Below are 21,016 nucleotides of genomic sequence, written 5' to 3' on the forward strand. Positions count from 1 at the left end.
GCATAACTAAAATGCATTACAAAATTGCATTGGTTTTGGTAAATAAATCACATCAAAAGCACAAAACCACCATTTACCGCTTGCCATTGTTGCGACTAACTAAATAGTTTGAGAGAGAGATTTAGATTCTATTCTTTTTTTTATTTTTTACATAAGTTCCTACTTTATTTTTAGTAGTACCCACCAACCAATAATGGGGCTGGAAATGGTTTGAATATGTATATGCTTTGCTGTATATTGGCTAAGATTTATTATGAGTTTTTCCTTATTGTTGGTTTAATTTGTTACTATTGATATGTTTTATTAAAAATTATACTACCACCAACCAAACAACCAACCAACCACTATCACAACCTCAACTACTTGATGTTATAAACCATTATTCAATGTCAAATTATGAAATTATTTGTTACTGGAGATTTTCATAATACCGTATGTGTTTAGGAGAGATGTAGTATGTTTTCTATTTAAGGTACATGTATCATCATGTGAAAATCAATAAATCATATAAATCACATGTAAATTATTTGATAAGAATTACAAGTTGGTTTTACATACATATTAATGGAAAAATTGTAAATGAAATTTAGAATTTAATCCAGCGAATCGAATGTGTGGCAACTAACTGTACTAACTGATGTTTAGTTTTAATTATTTTGCAACGCTTTGTTTTATAGGTCATTTTGGGTTAGTGTGAATAAATCTTATATAAATCTACATAGTGTTTTTATCAGTGTGGTAACGTTATTCAAATTTAGAGTTTTTCAAGGAAAATTTTAGAAATAATTAGAAATTTGATATAAATTTATCATGTCATTCCGTATTTAAGTTTCTAGAATATTATTTTTCGATCAGAATTTTAAAGAGAAGAAATTGTAGTAATTTGCTCCCATTTTCTAAATATTTCTGAAATATAAGTTTGCTCAGGCTCTTACCTTGAGTTAGTTTATTAATTCCGGATATAAACACGTTAGATTTGGCATAATTCTTTACATATTGGTTAAGTTTCATCACTACGTTTCCAAACATCTAAGAAACAGACTCCTTAAGGAATGACTCCTCATCAATACGTTTCCAAACATGTCAGAAACAAAGGCCTTAAAGAATGACATTCAAAATCTTCAATCATATTCCTTAAGATATTCTAAGATCAGTTCCCTGTACAATTATACATCCTTAGTTTGAGATTGTATGGGAGAAATCACACAAGTAAAAAGACAAATTCTCATTTTTCATGGAACGTTCATCTCATCAGTGCAATGTAAGCAGTAAGCGACTCAACCACATCCCAGCAGTTAAGTAAGTAGTCAATATATCCCTTATATGCAGTAATTGCCACTATTGTCTAATTAGTTGGTTGGCTCCAATTCATATATTTTGGATAATTTGACACGAATGTCCTCTTTGTAGTGCATCCCAGGTAATCTAGCTTAAAGTCAGTATCTCTTAAGAGTCTCTCAGTAATCTAGGGTGTAGTCACATTAACGTACTGCTTGAAGTCTGTTGTCACTTTACTGTCTCTAAGTAACCTGTCTGTCTCTTTAACTGACTATTTGAGATCAATTAGCACATTTTCATGTTAAAATAACTACTTATGTAGCTGATCAATTAACCATTTAAGTAGCTAGCAAGGTATCAGCTATCAGACAGTCTCATTGTAATCCAAAACGGTCAATTGACCCCCTTCTTAGGATCGGGACTGTCTCCTAGAACTGATTGGATACTAAGAAAGCTCTAGCGAGTCTGAGTAATTTAATACAAAGACGAGACACTGCGTCGTCTAGATTTTCCACTGTTCTATAACGAACATCTGTTAAAATATTCATTCCAAACAGCTGCCTTGAGTTCCATTTGAACTCTGAGAGCAAATTAGCATTCCCTAAGCAGATGAATTAATAATAACCTGATGTATTCTCCTATTCAGCAATGGGTGTCACGATAACCTAGACGATTAATCTGAGGGTTACGGTGTATCTGCAGACAAGTTTGAGTTTGTTTTAAAAAAAATGAATTTTTCATTGATAACCAAAACTCCAAGAGCAAGTTATCATCCTGAGATTTATCTTTCTTAAATATGATGTCAAGTCTATGATCATAAAAATTTGAATGATTCTTTAAGGTAGTGGGGATTACTGCTGAATTTAATATAATATAGCATTTAGAGCTTCAATTTCCTTAATATGTTCCAGAAAGCAAACTAACAATGAAAATCGTCATCCTATCAAATAGTACTTATAATCGACACTCATTATTATGTTCCATATTCATATCAACTAGATTCAATATGTTACTTAGTAGGGCAGATAAAATATAAACACTTAATACATTATCTGTCAATTTTAGCCCTAAAGATTCGACTTTTAAACATCATGGAAATAATAATTCTATCAGAAAGAGATACGTTAAATTTTCGAAGCGATAAGATCATCTGATTCCAGTTTTATTTGCCTCCATACATCCAACTTAATCATTTACAGGTGCGGATCCATGTCAACCATTTTAAATTTGTTTTACATTTTTCGTCTGTTTCATTTTTTATATTAAAACTTTTCGATTTTGAAATGTTCATTTATGTGAGCATTTCATTTTGTTAGAGATGTGATAGGATTCAATATCATTTCTTATAAACTTAAACTAAACGATTTATTATGATACCACGGAATGGTGCTAGAAAGCAACAACATCTATGTATCTGCATTGTCAATTAAACCTTTGATTAAGTTCCGTAACTACAGAGCAAACGGATTCGCAATAGCAATTTGCTTCCAATCGCATGATTCGATTGAGCTTATCGATATTTTCGATTCTAGTGACAGAAGATCAGTTGATAAAGATAAAATTGTGCAGCCACAACTGGAAAATTCGATAATTAAAGCAAAATCATTCGATTGGGAATGAATTCGGTCACAGCGGAACTGTTTTTCCAAAGCTTCAGAGTCAATTTGAGGTAATAAATCTCAATGATCATGGTTCTGTATAGCTCACCAGCCACAGCATCTCCTAAAGCCAAATGTCGATGCTTGGATTCTCATAGCGCTCATCACAGATGATCAATTTCGATCGACCGTAAATTTCATCATTGATGTTCTGGAGAGCGAGTATTATGGGTTCTTGAGGAAAATATCATTCCATTATTTGTCGGCGTATATTCTGTATCTAAAACCTTACCAATTGGATCTCTTCACTGTATTTACAAACTTTTTGGTGTGATATTCAGACGATAAGTTCTTGCTCTCTTGACTATTATTATTTATCTTCTTCGTCAGATCTTCCACACAGTCAATTTGCGGCTCTGATCAGCATATCCTAAAGAAGCCGATGATATCTGTGGTGTTAATAAAGCCTATTGTTGTTGTAACAGTTCCTCTATTTCCAAGAGTTCTTTACTATAGAAAAACCTTTCGGTTGATACAGCTGTCGCTAAGTTGATAATCTTTGGCCGGGTCGTTTCGGAGCGAAGATCCAATCTAAAGCCTAACCATTTACGATCTCCTTACAATCGTTTTGGCGTGATATTAGGGCGATAAGTTCTTGCGCTCTATTCTGATTCTCTTTCAAAGCTTAAACAGAGTCAATTTGCGGTTCTGATTAGCTTATTCTAAAGAAGAACGATAATAACTCTGTTATTATTGTTGTAACAGTTCCACTGTTTCCAAGAGTTCTTTCCTGTGGAAAACCCTTTCGGTTAATACAGCTGTAGCTGAGTGGACAATCTTTGGCGAGGTAAGATTCAGGACGTTCCGGATCGAAGATGCAATTGTCGTGGAAATGCTATTGTCGTGGAGTTGCCTATTGTGAATGACTTCCAGAGCACCAGTAGAGTCTGAGATGAAAGTTAGACTACTCGCTCATGATAAATATCGGCGGAAAGTCTTCCATTTCATCATTGACAGCGAGTATTCTTCATTCTTGAAGAATATTTTTCGATGACTGATTTTTGGAGAAGTATTACATTTTTGGAGAGATATCATCAATTCAATAACCTTTTTAGGTTTTCTACATTATGGCGGATCCCATTAATGCATCTTCATAAAAGCCTTTCAGACATAATGATCCAAATGGGAGTCTCCTTTGTCCATATAAAGCACATCAGTGGCTATGGTTCGATACTCTCCTCAACTCTATCTCAGTTTCATCTTTTGTTTCTATTATAATTGTTTATAAACAATTGCGATATGGATCCTGCTGGTGAATGTGTGATCAGCTTGAAAGTAAAGTATAATAAATTGTGTTGCATGATGACTGTGGAACATGTGACTGTTGTGTGATTTACTATCCATCAGAAAGAGGAGGAGGAAGATACCATCTTGTCCGGCACTGGGTAATCTCTCCGGGTTATCTGGGAACGAATTAAGATGCATATACGCCTTTATTATGGAAAGCAGGTGGGTGCTAAGACCGAGCATGCAAACTGCACCTCATAGTGACTCAGCAACTGACGCATGATGATCTACGCTATTTGAATTCTTCTCTCCTCTAACTCCTCTATCTATATTTTCTCTTGCTAACTTTACTCTTACTCAACCTACAGATTTCCCTCTTCCTTTACTTCTCTTCCCTTTCCTTTATCTTATATTTCCTCAGGTACCACAATGGGATTTATGAATGGAGCTGTACGATACGAAAGGTTTTGGATGGCTGTCTGAATAACTAACCTACTATCCTTAAAGCGAAATTGCATGTAATTTATGCGCTAACCGTTTAAACATTTAAATTTAATAAACTTTAAAGATTATCCTAAAAGTCACTCAGAACTAATGATCCAAATGAAACACTACTTTGTCCGTAAAGGACAGATCACTGACAATGATGGTGCTCACTACTCTTCTCCGTTTCGTCTCCAAAGTTTCATGCTTTGAATAGAAATGTTGCTGTCTTCGGGAAATATAAACTTTTCACTGATTTAATAAGCTTATTCCAACATACGGTCAATGTTATTACACGTTGATTGTTAAACAAGAAATGTCTGAATCCAAATATGTCTAACTTGGAGTGGAGATCGTGATAAATATTTCATTCTCATCTCTTTATCTCTTCTGAAACAAACTTCCTAACCTAACCCAATTTTCTCAATCTCTTGGAAGTATATCGTTACCAAAAACCATAACCAGAGATTGAGAAATTGAGGGTAGGTAATGCTAAGAGTCTTTTTAACATAGTTAAGCTTCTTTTCTCTAAGACTTCAATTTTATTTGAAAACAAAGATCGATCAACCTTAGCCGCCAACCCGTTTCTTCTAACCTTTGATCATAACGCTACTGCGCCTACATGCTGTTATGACAAACAAATATTCAATTTTTCAAATAATTAAATACCTACTAGACTCTTTATTTCTTTTAACTAATTAAGATTAAAATGTTCAAATTAATAAAAAGACTTAAATACCTAAAACTTCTTATAAAAGACCAACAGCTTAGAAAAGAATTTACATATTAAGACCAGCAAACAAAACTACAACTTAAGCCCTTGTAAATGACTACTGTATTTGGGGTTTCTCTCTTTCAAAAACTTTTCTCTGTTTTTTCCAACAAATATTTTAATAATACTAAATGGTTGCTTAACAAATGAAATGACAAAGTACTAGAGGAATCTTGAATAATTTTCAAAATTTTGATTAATTTGAACTAATTTAGAAAACTGTTTCAAAACTGAGAATTGTTAAACAACAGCCGTTACCATAATATTACAGATGTAAGCAAATAAATCACTCCTACTACCTGAAGCTAGTGGAGTAAGAATCAAAAGATGATTCAACATTTAAAAGCCAATTAATAATATGTTCATATAAAGCAATTCAAAAAGAAATTATACATTTTTTTGTAGATCACATGATGATCTTTCAGTTAAGTGTAATTTCAAAAACGCCTACATTTTGTAAAATTTCCTTAATATTGCGTCAGTTGGTCTAATGTTAAAGGAAATTTTCGTGTTTTTCCCTTTAACTACATTAATGTCCTGGTAAACTCTCCCTCTTTAACACTCTTCCTTGATCTTGCTTTAATATGGAATTTGATCATCAGCTTAACTAATTAAAGATCGGCATAAGTTGTGTGATCTTTTGGTGTTTATTACTCTTCTTGTGACTTGTTAAAAGAGCGTTAGAGAGCGGCACGCGTAATAATGCTACATTTAACACTAAAACCACCAAAGGATCATCATTATTATGAGGATCATCATTTTCACATGTGTGAATGAATAACGTTTTAAGGGAAATACTCAAAGAAAGAAAGAGAGAGATAGTGAGCTAACAAAACACAATGCTGATGATCTTCTTTGGTGGCTTAGCGGCGTTTACACTACAACATAACATTTGCGCAGGCGTAACATTTACTTTTCTTTCCTTTTGTCGCTATTGTTGGCTGTTTGCTGTTAATGTTGGTGTTCTTATTAACGCTTATTGTTGTGTATTTAGAGTTTATTATAGTTTTATATGGCCCTGCCTGCCTGCCTAACCGTCCTTCCTTTACTTTACTTCAGTTCAGTTCATTTTGTTTGTTCGTTGAGTTGTTTCTTACACACATGTGGTCACGATACAATAAACTGTAAACTGCGGTAGACATTTTGGTGGCAATTGTTGTCGATGAATGCTTGAATGCATCGCTTACTTTCAAAGGCATTCAACGCCTCATCATCAGTAGGAAGGTGGCAAGTAGTCAGTTGCTGCCTTGATTTAATTGTGGTTGTGTGGCAATAATGATGCAACATTGAAAATCACACAAGTATGAAATCAAATTAAAGAACAAGAAAAAAGAAACGCCGATATTTATGTTTTCACTTTTCAATGGAAGGACTTTTTTGGGAATTGGGTGGTCAATATTTTAAGGTGGCTTTAGTTTGGTCACACAGGGGAATTTTCTCACGAAGTGAGAAGATTTTGTAGGATTCAGAAGTTATGATCCAAATAGAACCTCCTCGTTATCCTTATAAAGAACTGACAGTTACCGCCATTTGAAAAGTAATAGCAGCTTTCGTTAGGTTAATGGCAAAGAAGATGTTTAATACTACGACTCTCAACTTGGACTCCATAAATTCATTCTAAATGGCATTCAGAAGAACGTCTTTCAGTTGGCCCTAAAAGGCAGATCAGTGCCAATGTCAGTGTTCAATCCACTCCTTCCCAATTTCAGCTACTCGTGGAGATTTTAACGATTTGTGGAGAGATGTTGCATTTTTTGGGGGATCAGTTTACTAACCTTTTAAAGCTTTATACAATATGGCTACCACTACTGATGCGTCATTCTAACAGTCATTCAATGGAAATGATCCAAATGGGACCGCCTTTGTTCGTATAATGCGGATCAGTGATGCTCAATACTCTCCTTAACTTCGTTTCCCAAGTTTTCATATTTTGTTTGTAGTTTTTTTAAATGATTTTATCAGTTTGAGGTGAAATGTTACATATGTTGGTTAGAGTGACAATCAGTTGTATGGAAAAAAATTTTTGTTAAAATTTTGAAGAGTGCCGGGTGGAATATTGTGGCACTAGGCCTAAATGTTAAGTGCTGAAAATTTGAGCCAAATCGGGTAACGATTTCTGGACGCGCATCGAGGTCAAAGTTCAGATATATGCAAAATTTTACTGTTAGTATGGAATAAATAGGTGAAACTCGTTAATTTTCTGCATTGTTTTCTAGAAATGTGTAGATTTATTTATATTAATGAATATTACATTAAAATTTTTTTTTGGAAATTAACCCTGTATCTCCTTTGGTTCAAAATGACCCAAAAACTGTATTATCGCCAAAATTAGAGAAAAATGCAAATTTTTCAGTTTTTGAAAAAATTTTGCTACTAAATAAATACTTTTGCAATTGAGTGCAAAATAATCGAAATATGTACGTAATTATCGTTGTAATAAGATATAAATGAGAAAATTTGATTAAAAAATTTTAAAGTTATTACAAATTCGCCAGACCATTAACGTGTTTCAGGCCACTTGAAAAAAAAATTTAGGAAAAAAATTAAGATATTTCGAGAAAAATTAAAATAAAAGTTAATTTTTACTTAAAATATGTCCATATATACTTGTATACGAGTTTTTGTCTTCGTAGGATACCGTTAACCTATTCGCAGGTATGGCCAAAAAAAATAATTTTTTTTAACGGCTGTTTCAAAACTCCATTTTCAAATTTTTAAAAATTTTGTTAAACAAATTTCAGATTTTTTCGATCATCACATTGGGGTTTATTGAGATCAAAATAGGGAATAAAAATATGAAAAAATTATATCAATACCTCTGACAGTTTTTCCGTACATGTGATTTAAATTTTGCGTTTTTCAAGAAAAACTAATTTTTTGTCCATATTTAGGCGAATGAGTCCAATTTCCTTACTGTTATAAATTTTAAGTAAAACCTATTCATAATATTATAGTCCTTGTAATTTTAAATATGTTCTGAAAGTTTTACTAATATCGGAAAACGATAACCTTTGAATCGTGAAGGTCAAAGGTCAAATTTTTCAATATTTGGAATTTCTAATGAAAAGATAGCGAAATGTTATATATTTTTGGGCCGATTTTAATGCAACTTAAGGAAAATATAACATAAAGTCCAGAATTTAAAATAGCATCACAAAAATGGAAATTAACCCTTAGCAGCACTTGGGGTCCAAATTACCCTCAATTTTTAAAATCACGAAAAACACAACCATTTGACCCCAAGTCCTCTTAAAGGTTAAAATTCATTTTTGCACTGTTTTTGTAAATGCTAGACCCCCATTATATATTTTCCTCAAGTTTCATGAAAATCGGCACAAAAATATATAACAGTTCGCTATCTTTTCATTAGAAATTCCAAATATTGAAAAATTTTACCTTTGACCTTCACGATTCAAAGGTTATCGTTTTCCGATATTAGTAAAACTTTCAGAACATATTTAAAATTACAAGGACTATAATATTATGAATAGGTTTTACTTAAAATTTATAACAGTAAGGAAATTGGACTCATTCGCCTAAATATGGACAAAAAATTAGTTTTTCTTGAAAAACGCAAAATTTAAATCGCATGTGCGGAAAAACTGTAAGAGGTATTAACATATTTTTTTCATATTTTTATTCCCTATTTTGATCTCAATAAACCCCAATGTGATGATCGAAAAAATCTGAAATTTGTTTAACAAAATTTTTAAAAATTTGAAAATGGAGTTTTGAAACAGCCGTTAAAAAAAATTATTTTTTTTGGCCATACCTGCGAATAGGTTAACGGTATCCTACGAAGACAAAAACTCGTATACAAGTAAATATGGACATATTTTAAGTAAAAATGAACTTTTATTTTAATTTTTCTCGAAATATCTTAATTTGTTTCCTAAATTTTTTGTTCAAGTGGCCTGAAACACGTTAATGGTCTGGCGAATTTGTAATAACTTTAAAATTTTTTAATCGAATTTTCTCATTTATATCTCATTACAACGATAATTACGTACATATTTCGATTCTTTTGCATTCAATTGCAAAAGTATTTATTTAGTAGCAAAATTTTTTCAAAAACTGAAAAATTTGCATTTTTCTCTAATTTTGGCGATAATACAGTTTTTGGGTCATTTTTAACCAAAGGAGATACAGGGTTAATTTCCAAAAAAATTTTTTTAATGTAATATTCATTAATATAAATAAATCTACACATTTCTAGAAAACAATGCAGAAAGTTAACGAGTTTCACCTATTTATTCCATATTAACAGTAAAATTTTGCATATATCTGAACTTTGACCTCGATGCGCGTCCAGAAATCGTTTCCCGATTTGGCTTAAATTTTCAGCACTTAACATTTAGGCCTAGTGTCACAATATTCCACCCGGCACTCTTTGAAATCTAAAAAAAAAAATTGGCTGTCACTCTAATGTTGGTAGATAGAATCATTTTACTAACATCCAGAGATTTAATCGGTTATAACTCAATCTATTACTTATTTTTTGATAAAATTTACTTCTCTTTTGTTTTTCTAACATTAGGTCCACTTTATTGCCCATGGATTGTTAAATTAGTGGTATAATAATCCAAATCTATCTAATTTCTTTTGAAGTTCTTGATAAACAGAACTAGAATTCTTAGATTAAGTATAAATTCTTAATTCTTAAGTAGAGTTTTGATGTTAGCTACTGAGAGAGCTTGTTATATTTTCCTTATGGAACAAGTTTTGTTCAAATAACAGGCTCTAATGATCCCTGGGACTACATAGTATTAGAGGTTACTCACTTCAATAAGTTGATCTCGGAAGATCTTCCTTGTACGTATTTTGTCATAATTGTCAAGAAAAACATAACTGCACAGAGAAAACAGATTCGTGATAGCATCCGAATTTGTTGCCAATCCAATGATTCTATCTTAGTGATCGAATTTTAAAGTTGTGGCTACGAAATTTTTGAAAATCTTGTTTGGTTGCTTCAACCGAAATTCTCCTTTATCAACTGACTTTCGGTTGATAGAACTGAAAAAGTTTATGTGTACAAGCGAATCATTTGATTGTTAAAAAAATTCGGTTGCTAGCACGAATCTGTTTTCTCTGTGTGAGAATTCTGCGAAACCAAAGACCACAATTTGAAGATTTTTCAAAGATTTGGATGTGTTACAGCAATCTGCAAATTCTTTTTTATAATCCCCCTGTCTTTTTTGAAACAAACTTTCAAATCCTACATGAATAATCTCTCTTGAATGTTACAGAAGCTATATTGATATCTGCAGGGAAGACTTGAATACTGTTTGGATCCCAGCTACTAGGATATCATAGGGAACAAAAATGCTGACTGTAGCTGTATTAGGCAATGGAAATAGTTTTAAATTCTGTTAGGTTTTCAAGACTGAACTTAGGCATTGTGAAGGCGAAATATAATTGTTGGAGTCACAAGTTTAGTTAAGGTCACAAGTCAGTTTTCAGCGCTCTGCAAATTTTCCTTAGCAATACAATACTTCCGTTCAGACTGGAATACTGGGGAAAATATTCTGCGAATAAACAGGTCACAAAATTATTGTATCCAAAAAAAAGACATGAATACTTAAATAACATTTTGATACTGAGAACATCACAACTGACGGCATCTATCATGGATACTGCCAATCTAAATAGTTCAAAATACTTCCAGGTTTTCTAGAGTGAACTTTGGGATTGGATAACATCCCATTTAGGGATGAGACATGATGACAAACACAATTTTATGTAGATACCATGATAGAAGGTGTTTTAATAAGGCGAAATTAGGACCAAAAGTAGCTCAAATAGAACTCTTGGATTCAGTGAAATTTTGGTCAATGGAGGAAGACAATAGAGAGATTGGAAGTCACAAGTCGTTGTAGGAGATCCCTTAAATTGGGGCAATTCAGGAAGATAATGTAGGATTATAGAGAGAGATCATGATTATCGATTTAATAAGACTTAATTAAGGCACAAGTCTCTCGTATAGGACTCTAGATACAATGACCTGGAGATGTTGGAGGATTATAAAGAGAGATCATGATTGGACTCTTGGATACAGTAACCTCTTGCTAAATAAAGGAAGACCAGACTACGCTGGAGGATTAGAGAAAGATATCTTAAGTATTGTGATATACTGAAACCTCTTGGCAATTGGAGCAGGTAAAGGAGAGAAGGGAGGATAAAGATCATGATTGGAGTGTGACGGAAATAAATTTCAAAAACGATAAAAGGATGTGAAGAAGTATCAAAACTTTAATTTTGATACTTCTTAATAAATTTGCATTACATTCTGATCAGGCACGTTCCGCGCGCTTTGCCCATAATCGCCATAATTACACTGTGGTGGATAAATTTGAGTTCACTGGTTCAGTAAACAATGAATCAACACCCTTACGATTTCTGGTTGCTCACAAGAACTTTGCCTTACTTAGACCACAACTTGGCGAATTTAGCTTCGTCACATGATCCTGCACCCGCAGAAAATTCAACTGAAGCAGGTGCTGACGGTAAACGACAATAGACAACGAAGTGTGTTCGCTGAATGGGTTCTGGAACAGTTGAAAACTGACCCTAATGTCCATAAAAAAATCATCTTCAGCGATGAAACTCATTTCAGGATGATTGGGTACATCAACAAACAAAATTGTCGAATATGTGACGATACCAATCCAAGAGATTCAAGAGCGTCCAATGTATCCCGAAAAATTGTCTCATGTCAAGTAGATTCTTGAAACTCATCGACTCTCCTTGAAGGTTTAGGATTTAACAAAACTCAAATAATGGTATTCTGTACATCAGAGGCAGTTCGTCTTAAGCTACGTTTCCGAAATTCCATACATTTGCACCGAAAAAAAGTTCGTTTCAGAACATTTCGTTTCAGAACATTTCTTCGGTGCAAATGTATGGAATTTCGTTTTCGGTGCCGATTACGGTGTATGCGGAAATGTAGCTTTAGTATTTTTCTAAAGAGGAAGAACTTTGACGAATCTAGTGAGATTCATTCCAAACTCATCTTGAGTATTTGTTATTTATTCCATGAATGAAAGCAATAGGAAAATGATTCTTTGACAAAATGTAGCCTTATGTAACCCTTTCGTCATTTGAGCCTTTTCGTAGTCATTTCAGGCAACAATCTCCTTTTTACGGATTAACAGCCAAAGTATTCGAACAACTCCACTCTTCTTGAAGATGTAGGTATAAACAACTGCAACATAGAATCAAATAATGATATCGTATACTGAATTAATATAGTCAGATTCAGTTCAAACTCATCTTGAGTATTTGATATTTATTCCATGAATGAAATCAATCGGAAAATGGTACTTTGATAAAATTTGGCTTTTGTTTCCGCAGCCGCATTCTTTAATGTCATGTCGTTAGTCGACCGCGAACCCTTCGTTGTTTGCTCCTTTGTTTTGTTGTTTTTTCCTTTTTACGGATTAACATCCAAAGTATTCAGACAATCCACTCTTTCAGAATATAGAGGCCTAAAACACTCCAACATATACTCAAATAATGATATCGTATACTGAAAGAACTGTACTGCTCGATAAACTTACTTTTAGATGAAACATACCTTTGAAGATCCTTAAAATTCTCAGTACATCCTGGAGAGAGACTGAAACTTCATACCAAACTCAATTTCAATATTGTATTCTGAAGAAATAGGAGAGCTTTGATATAGACTTAATTTAGAGAAAGCAGATCCTTAAAATACTCTACACATCCCAGAGAGAGATACTGAAAGCACATACCAAACTCAATTTCAATATGAATTCTGGAGGAATAGGAGAGCCTTTATGTAAACTTATTTTAGATGATGCAGAACTTTATAGATACTGCTTCTTCATGACTGGAAACTAAAACTACATCCAGAACTCATCTTCACTATTTTTCATTATTCCAAGAATGAGCGAAATCAATCGTGAAATGAATCATTGATTATTCGTACATCAGCAGTCTCCCATTGAATGTTATTCCCAATATGATGTAGTAATCCCACCGTAGCATTTATCTCTTCGGATTTTTCATAACCATTTTAATCAATAATCTCCAATAATTTAGAAGGTAAAGTTCTAAAAATCAACAACGAATCAAACCTTTGAACAACCTAATATACCTTGACTATATATTATTATTCCCATTCCCATAATGATTAAAAGCAAAGGTGAAATTATCATCAATCTAATCTACATATTTTTTCAGATTTAGGAAGCCTTTTATAATCACTCTTCATGAGGATTTTCCATGTAGAGAATCCATGTATATAACCGATTTGAACGAACCTGGAAGTTTCTTAGACAATATCATTTGAAGTGAGATTTTAATCCAATATTCTGTAGCATTCTAAGTGAATCATCTTACTCCTGGAATATTATTTTTCTTTCATTCTCCAAGATCTCCTTCAAGTACTTCAAAGTCTTGGATAATTTTCATAACCATTTTAGTCAATAATCTCCTTTAGCTAAAGTATTTTCATAACTCCAACAATTTAGAAGGTAAAGTTCTAAAATCAAACCTTTGATTTAGGAAGTCTTTTATAATCACACTTCATGAGGATTCTCCATGGAGAGAATCCATGTCTCCAACTGATTTCAAGGAACCTGTTTCATAATTTAAGCTATCCAAATTCTTGCCAGCTCTTCTTTTTCTTACAATTCCATCAAAATTTTTGTTTAAATCTAATAAATCCTTGTATTTTATACCAACTTGCTGTCAAATTAATACCCTCCAAAGTGGCAGTTCTAAAACCTATTAAAGGAATTACTTAAATTCTCTCCACCATATGCAAATTCTTAATGCCAAGAAAACTTGACTACATGCTGGAATATAGCAGCCATAAAATAAAAAGTTAAAAAAAAATAAATAAGAAACTTACAAACAACTGCATTGGAAATTAAATCAAAATAACTGTCGGCTTAGGTCAAAACATCAAAAAGAAATGTTAAATAACTGTGAAAAATCAATGAAAAACCAACCATTTTTCCATTTTGCAAACAAGATTTTTCTTATTCATAACTACAATACTCTTCATTTAACACACCAAAGCATTTGGTTAAAGAGTGTGTGGTAAAGAAATAACAAAAGAGGGTTGGTCTCTGCCATAGAGTAAACTAAGAAAGAAAGAGAATGTAAACAAGCAGCCATTGTTTAAATGAGAATTATCAAGGTCTCTTTCTAACTAGTGGATAGATTATTGAGCATATCTGTTTGTGTGGTAAAGAGAGAGCAAGTTGTGTTGCAAAAGATCATTTGGATGTTGCTGTTTCATTTCTTTTCCTGAGGAGTTGTTGTTTTGGATTGCTAAGCGTGGGTTAGTTTATGTTTGTTGTTTTTTTGGGTTTTGTTTGTTATTGTTTTGTATTGTAAGTGTTTAGTTGCTGTGTGTGTTTAGTGAAATTGAGCGAAGAGAGAAAATCTCAAAATTTCATTTTACTCTTGGCACTGACCACTTCTAAATCAGTATCAACTAGACTACCAAACAAGTCACATCTTGTACAAACAAATATTAAAAAAATAAAAGATTTATTAGAAAATTTTATATTTTTTCAAACAAAAACGAAAATTATTGAAATATCAAAACTTTATTACAAAACAAAAACATTCTATGAAAACAAGTGCTGTGAATTTTTTAAAATAAAAACAAACAATTGGATTAATATTAACTAAATACAACCATACAAAAAAATCGAAGCAATATTATTAAAATATGGCTGTATCAACTTTAAATATGACTCCCTATTTTGCTGGATATCCCTTTCAAGGTAATTATTTAAAAAACTTTATAAAAAAAAGAGATTTTTGGGTAAAAAAAAAAATATGCCTGGTCATGGTATTGATCGTGCTTAAAATTCCACACCAACACAACACTCAAACATTTCTTATCAAATTTATTAAGCTGATCATGTTGAGCTTCATCTTGTGGCTCTCCTCTTTTATGTTTTCATCATAACATTTGGGTTCCTCTAAAAGAGCAATGATCTTACTTACTTACACACGTTTAATAATACTTGCGTACATTTATGACGTTCAAATCACGATCATCTTCATTATGAGGTTCTTGTCTTATGCTTTCAACTTCTTTTGTTTACGTTCAACATGATAATGATGATTGTCGTTTAAGCTTTACACATGTTTCATTTTTACTGTTGGCAGTTTTGTTATTGTTGTTTGTAGGCAACAAACTTTTTTCTGCCAGACGTTTTGGCGCGTTCGGCTTGCAGCTTTGATCTTGTCTGCGTGTACCAGCAGAGATCACCTTAAAGTCTGGCTTAAAGACGAACAAACTTTCTTCTTTTTATTAAAATACAAAATCAAAAACCAAAAAACAAAAAAAAAAACATCATCTTCTGTGTGATTAACTTGCACAGCTGGAGTATTTTGTGCCGTTTGATCTTCTTGTGCATCTTCTTATGACTTAAGTATATTTCAAGTCAATTCTTTAATTTAAATTTATAAACAACAAAGAAATACATACATACATATTTTTTAGCCTTTTCAAATCCCTTCCACAAGATTGATTTGCATTTTATGTAAATTCCCTTTTAGGCCTTCAGAGGTCTTAGGGATTATCCTTATTACCAGCATCTATTGTTTCAAGTCAACAATACTAATTGCTTATAAATAGAAAACCTTGAGTGATCGTGTGTGTGGGATTTTCGGCAATTATTGTTTAGACAATAATGTTGTTCACAAAATTGAGCAATTTCATATCAAGATTTTTAAGCCCTACTTAAACAAATCTCTTTTCTATTGGCCTTTAAATATCCATTGTTGAACAATTTACTTATTCGTTTACTTTATTTTCTTTATCTTTTAGGACAAGGTCGTGTCAATCAATTGGGCGGTGTTTTCATTAACGGCCGTCCCTTGCCCAATCATATACGCCGTCAAATTGTGGAAATGGCAGCCGCCGGTGTGCGTCCCTGTGTGATTTCCCGTCAATTGCGCGTTTCCCATGGCTGTGTTTCAAAGATTTTGAATCGTTATCAGGAAACTGGCTCCATACGTCCTGGCGTAATTGGTGGCAGCAAGCCCCGTGTAGCCACTCCCGATATTGAGACCAAAATTGAGGAAATGAAACAGGAAAACCCCGGCATCTTTAGCTGGGAGATCCGCTCCAAATTGATTGAATCTGGCATGTGCGATAAGAACACTGCTCCCTCGGTTAGCAGCATTAGCCGTTTGTTGCGTGGTGGCCGTTCGGAAGGTGGCTTAAGTGGCCACTCTATTGATGGTATTTTGGGTCCCATGTCTGGCAATTCGGGAGATGATAGTGAAGATGACAGCGAACCTGGTGTTGAATTGAAACGCAAGCAAAGACGTTCTCGCACCACCTTCAACAATGAACAAATCGATGCTTTGGAACGTGTGTTTGCTCGCACTCAATATCCCGATGTCTATACGCGTGAAGAATTGGCCCAAAGCACTGGCTTGACTGAGGCTAGAGTTCAAGTTTGGTTCTCCAACAGACGTGCCCGTCTACGCAAGCAATTGAACACCCAACAAGTGCCTGCATTTAGCTCTTCAGCTGCCTTCAATACCTCCCCATCAGCACAATACTCCAGCCATCATATGTCTTCAGCTGCCCACAATATGGGTTTGTACAGCCAAACTGCCGGTTCCTGGCCTTCAATGGGCAGTGTCCAACAAGCCAATGCCTATGAACAAAATCATACTTATTCCCATTCTACTGGCTCTTTAGCCTCCATGTCACCCAACAGCACCACCAGTTCCACATCAGCAACTCATTCGCCTCTGCAACAAAGTCCCAATGCCACCAACGCCACCCCTACCTCCACCAACACCACCAGCAGCAGCAACCATCAAAACTACATTAACAGTTCCTCGTATGCTCATGCCAACCAAGCACCAAATGCCGGCTCTTACACCAGCTCTGCCTACTCCTTGCCCAACACCACTTCTGCCTTCTCCGCTACTCCCGCTGAACAATTGCGTTCTCAGTTTGCCTCTGCTGCTGGTGTAACATCTCATCATCATCATCATGCTCCTTCCTCCTGGGACAGCTATAACTTTGCCAACTCCTTCTTTCCCTCTGGCAACAATCACATGAACTCCTATCATCAACCCATTGTAGATCCCAAAGCTTCGGCCTCTTCTTATCCCTACTTTGGTTTCTAATCACCTCTCATCTCCGTGATTTGCATAACTCCCTCATTTATCTTATAACTAATGATCAATTTAAATTCAGAATCAAATCAAAAAAGCAGCCCTTTTTATCTCGTCTCTTTTAACATTTTATGGGCGTTAATTTATTACTTCTTTATATGTATAATATTCTTGTTTAATTAGACAATATCTTTCTTTTTTTATATTATTTTATTAATCTAGTTTCGTTTAAGAGAAAACAAGACTTTGTAATTTGTATAGCTATTCTTTGTTTCTTCATTTTATATTATTGTATTTTTATAGAAACCCAATGAGTTTTGAGACTGTTTTAATTATTTAAGTTTTATTTTAGTTTATAAGTTTTAGTTGTAAGTAGTTTTATTTTTATAAAGGTTGATGCCTTTTGTTTGTTTTTATTTTGAAAAATATATATGAAAATCGATTGAAAATTAAAAAAAAAACTTGATTGTTTGTTTTGAATAGATTGCAGTGTCTTTGATAAGGTTTATATAACGCCGCTTTTGATTAAACTACTTAAAGATTAAGATACCCTAATATCTCAATTAATGTTAATGTTGTTTTCAGAGTATTTCGGTATAAATACTCTCAATTGTAGTCAAATGATGAAGGAAGCTAATGGCTCTCTTAGATCTTTGATTGTTTCAATTTGCAATTGATATAATTCTTCAAATTGGTTGTGAACTAATCAAATTGGTTAATGTTTACATTTCGAGGTCTTGGAGAGTTACTTTCAGGGTTAGATTAAATTGGAAGCCTCCAAACATTAGCTCTACTCGTCTATGCTTCAAGGTCATCGTCACTTTGAAGACATCCAATTGCTTTGGTGTAGTTGAGGATTACAGTCAAATTACGCTTAGCGAGACAAGTCTTATCAATAACAATTTGTTCCTAGTCATAAGTATTTCAATGTCGGACACTGACAGAGAAGACGCCTCATCTTCATCGTTTCCACTCCTGCAAAAGTCTTTGTCACAGACTTTTGCACCTAGAGGTCAGAGACCAGTAATGATCGATTTAAGGTTCCTTAGATTTAATCTAGACAGATTTATTGTCAGTTGCATCTTCTGCATATCGACATTGATCTTATTTTTCTTGTCTACATTCAAGTGAGATGTTTCTTCCATCTTAGCTTGGCAGTGGGATAGAGTTTGTGTTAAGAGGAAGGCCAATATCACAACTAAACTTATTAAAATCTTGGGTGATGCCGGCTATCTTAAGTGCCTCAATTCTGCAGTTTTCATCAATTCTTCCATGTACAGGGATCCACGAATGGGAATCCATGAGCTAAATTCTGCAAAATTCGTTGTTAAAGAGTCGAAGACTTTTGCACATAGAGGTCAGAGACCAGTAATGATTGATTTGAGGTTCCTTAGATGTAAACTAGTCAGATTTATTGCAAAGTCGCGTCTTCTGCATATCAATATTGATCCGATTTTTCTTGTCTCCATTCAAGTGAGATCTTTCTTCCATCTTGGCTTGGCAATGAGATAGAGTTTTTGTTAAGAGGAAGGCCAACATCACAACTAAACTTATTAAAGTCTTGGGTGATTGCGGCTATCGCAAGTGCCTCAACTCTGCAGTTTTCATCAATTCTCTCAAGTCCAGGAATACATGTATGGGAAACCCATGAATGTTTTGCTAACTTCTACAAAAGTCTTTGTTAAGGAGTCGAAGACTTTTACACCTAGAGGTCAGAGACCAGTAATGATAGATTTGAGGTTCCTTAGATTTAATCTAGACAGATTTATTGCAAGTCGCATCTTCTGCATATCAAAATTGATCCGATTTTTCTTGTCTCCATTCAAGTGAGATCTTTCTTCCATCTTGGCTTGGCAATGAGATAGAGTTTTTGTTAAGAGGAAGGCCAACATCACAACTAAACTTATTAAAGTCTTGGGTGATTGCGGCTATCGCAAGTGCCTCAACTCTGCAGTTTTCATCAAATCTCTCAAGTCCAGGAATACTTGTATTGAAAACCCATGAATTTGTTGCTAACTCTTCCAGAGAAAGTCGCTATTCTTGGATAATTTTCATTGTGATAAACACATTCTTTAGATATCAAATGTCTACTTTTCTATAAGAAAATATGTGGATATCCCTGCCCTACCTATATCTCCACACATTTGTGGCTCTGTAACTCGATTCGAACATAAAATTTTTAGCATTTCCATGCCTTATGCATTGTTATTCGAACACTCTTTAATAAATGTGTTAATGTTGTATGGCTTGGACTATCATTTTGTTCTAGGATTATCAAACAGTTCATGTCGAATATCTTTATATTAAAGTAGAAACTATACCATTGCAAGCATTGTATTGCCTTTTGCAATAAGTTTTAAACGAAAACGTACCAACGATAATCCTTGAGAAGGACTATAATGCTTAAATTCATGGAATTCTTTCATAATTGGAATTCCTAAATTAACAACGAATGTTCTTGAAAAACCCTAATTTCAAAAGAGTCTATTGACAAACCTTGACTTTATTAAATCCACGCTTAATGGATTGATCTTTTCAAATGAATTTTGTGAAGTAATTGAGACCATAAATTGAGGTCAAAGACATCTTTTGGTGGAATAATGTGAACTGTAAACCCCATCCATTTAGCCATCGTTCTTTCGCGCTTTAAGTTTTTTAATCATTGATATTGTCTGTGGGCTATATCTGCAGTTTATTAAACATTTCAATGTCTATCCTCAATCTGCAAACTATTTACCACCAACACATTTCATTGTAGGAGTTGCTCTCGAATGAGAGTCCGAAGAAATCTCGGAAGTGTAATACAAAAATGCAGTCAAATTCAGTATTCAATCCAGCTGCATGGGGAAACGTCTTGAACAAACTTGTATTACATCACTGATTGAAAGCAAGCATCAATGGTTGGACAAAATATTGGCTGTAGTTTAAAGAGCGACGGAAAATATTTCAAATATTTCACAAATCAACCACCTAAGTTACTGAAGATAATTTAAGGGGAAGGATTTTTAACATCTTGTTCAATCATTTATTATCTTGTGAATTTAATGATCTGCTCCAAATGAAGTTTTGCAAATAAAACAGAAAAACCGAGGGGAATTTAAAGAGTGTCCTGCTTTTAAAAATGAAAGGAATTTCATGAGAGAAAATATCAAACAGTTTTATTCAAATGTTGTAAATACATTTGGATATTTGTTGGATAGAAGTTTCAAATACTTTTTCTACGAAATCAGTTCTGAATTACAACAGTGACTGCAGGAAATAAGACGAAGAAAATCGAATTATTTAGAACTGGGTAAAGGAACATTATTTTTATTCATTTGAGGAGTACTCTTTCAATCAGCGACTTCAAATGTTTCTTCACATTTGGTTAGCTGTGGGGGAAATTTGAAAAAGTGTAAATGTTTTAAGGATCAATGAAGTTCATTTCATAAAATTTTCTTTAAGGATTCCCAACATCTCATTCCAGAATTAT

At 33.7% G+C, this 21,016-nt stretch overlaps 1 protein-coding gene and 1 long non-coding RNA gene across 3 annotated transcripts in view; both read left to right on the top strand.

The window, feature by feature from the left end:
• LOC135959936 (uncharacterized) overlaps nucleotides 1-21,016 on the top strand; it is a 186,320-nt gene that overhangs the window by 23,177 nt on the left and 142,127 nt on the right. The window lies entirely within an intron of this gene.
• gsb (gooseberry) lies at nucleotides 15,125-17,563 on the top strand. Its single transcript, XM_065512175.1, has 2 exons — nucleotides 15,125-15,179; nucleotides 16,235-17,563. The coding sequence occupies exons 1-2, from the start codon at nucleotides 15,125-15,127 to the stop codon at nucleotides 17,554-17,556; spliced, it is 1,377 nt and encodes a 458-aa protein (XP_065368247.1). The 3' UTR covers nucleotides 17,557-17,563.

The sequence above is a fragment of the Calliphora vicina genome, chromosome 5, assembly GCF_958450345.1.
Source record: "Calliphora vicina chromosome 5, idCalVici1.1, whole genome shotgun sequence".
In the NCBI taxonomy this organism is placed as follows: Eukaryota; Metazoa; Arthropoda; class Insecta; order Diptera; family Calliphoridae; genus Calliphora; species Calliphora vicina.

What these genes read in the sequence shown, in the direction of transcription:
- gsb (XM_065512175.1), top strand. Translation starts at nt 15,125, where the DNA reads ATGGCTGTATCAACTTTAAATATGACTCCCTATTTTGCTGGATATCCC. An exon ending in TGCTGGATATCCCTTTCAAG is followed by an intron (nt 15,180 to 16,234) that starts GTAATTATTTAA and finishes TTTATCTTTTAG; the next exon opens with GACAAGGTCGTGTCAATCAA.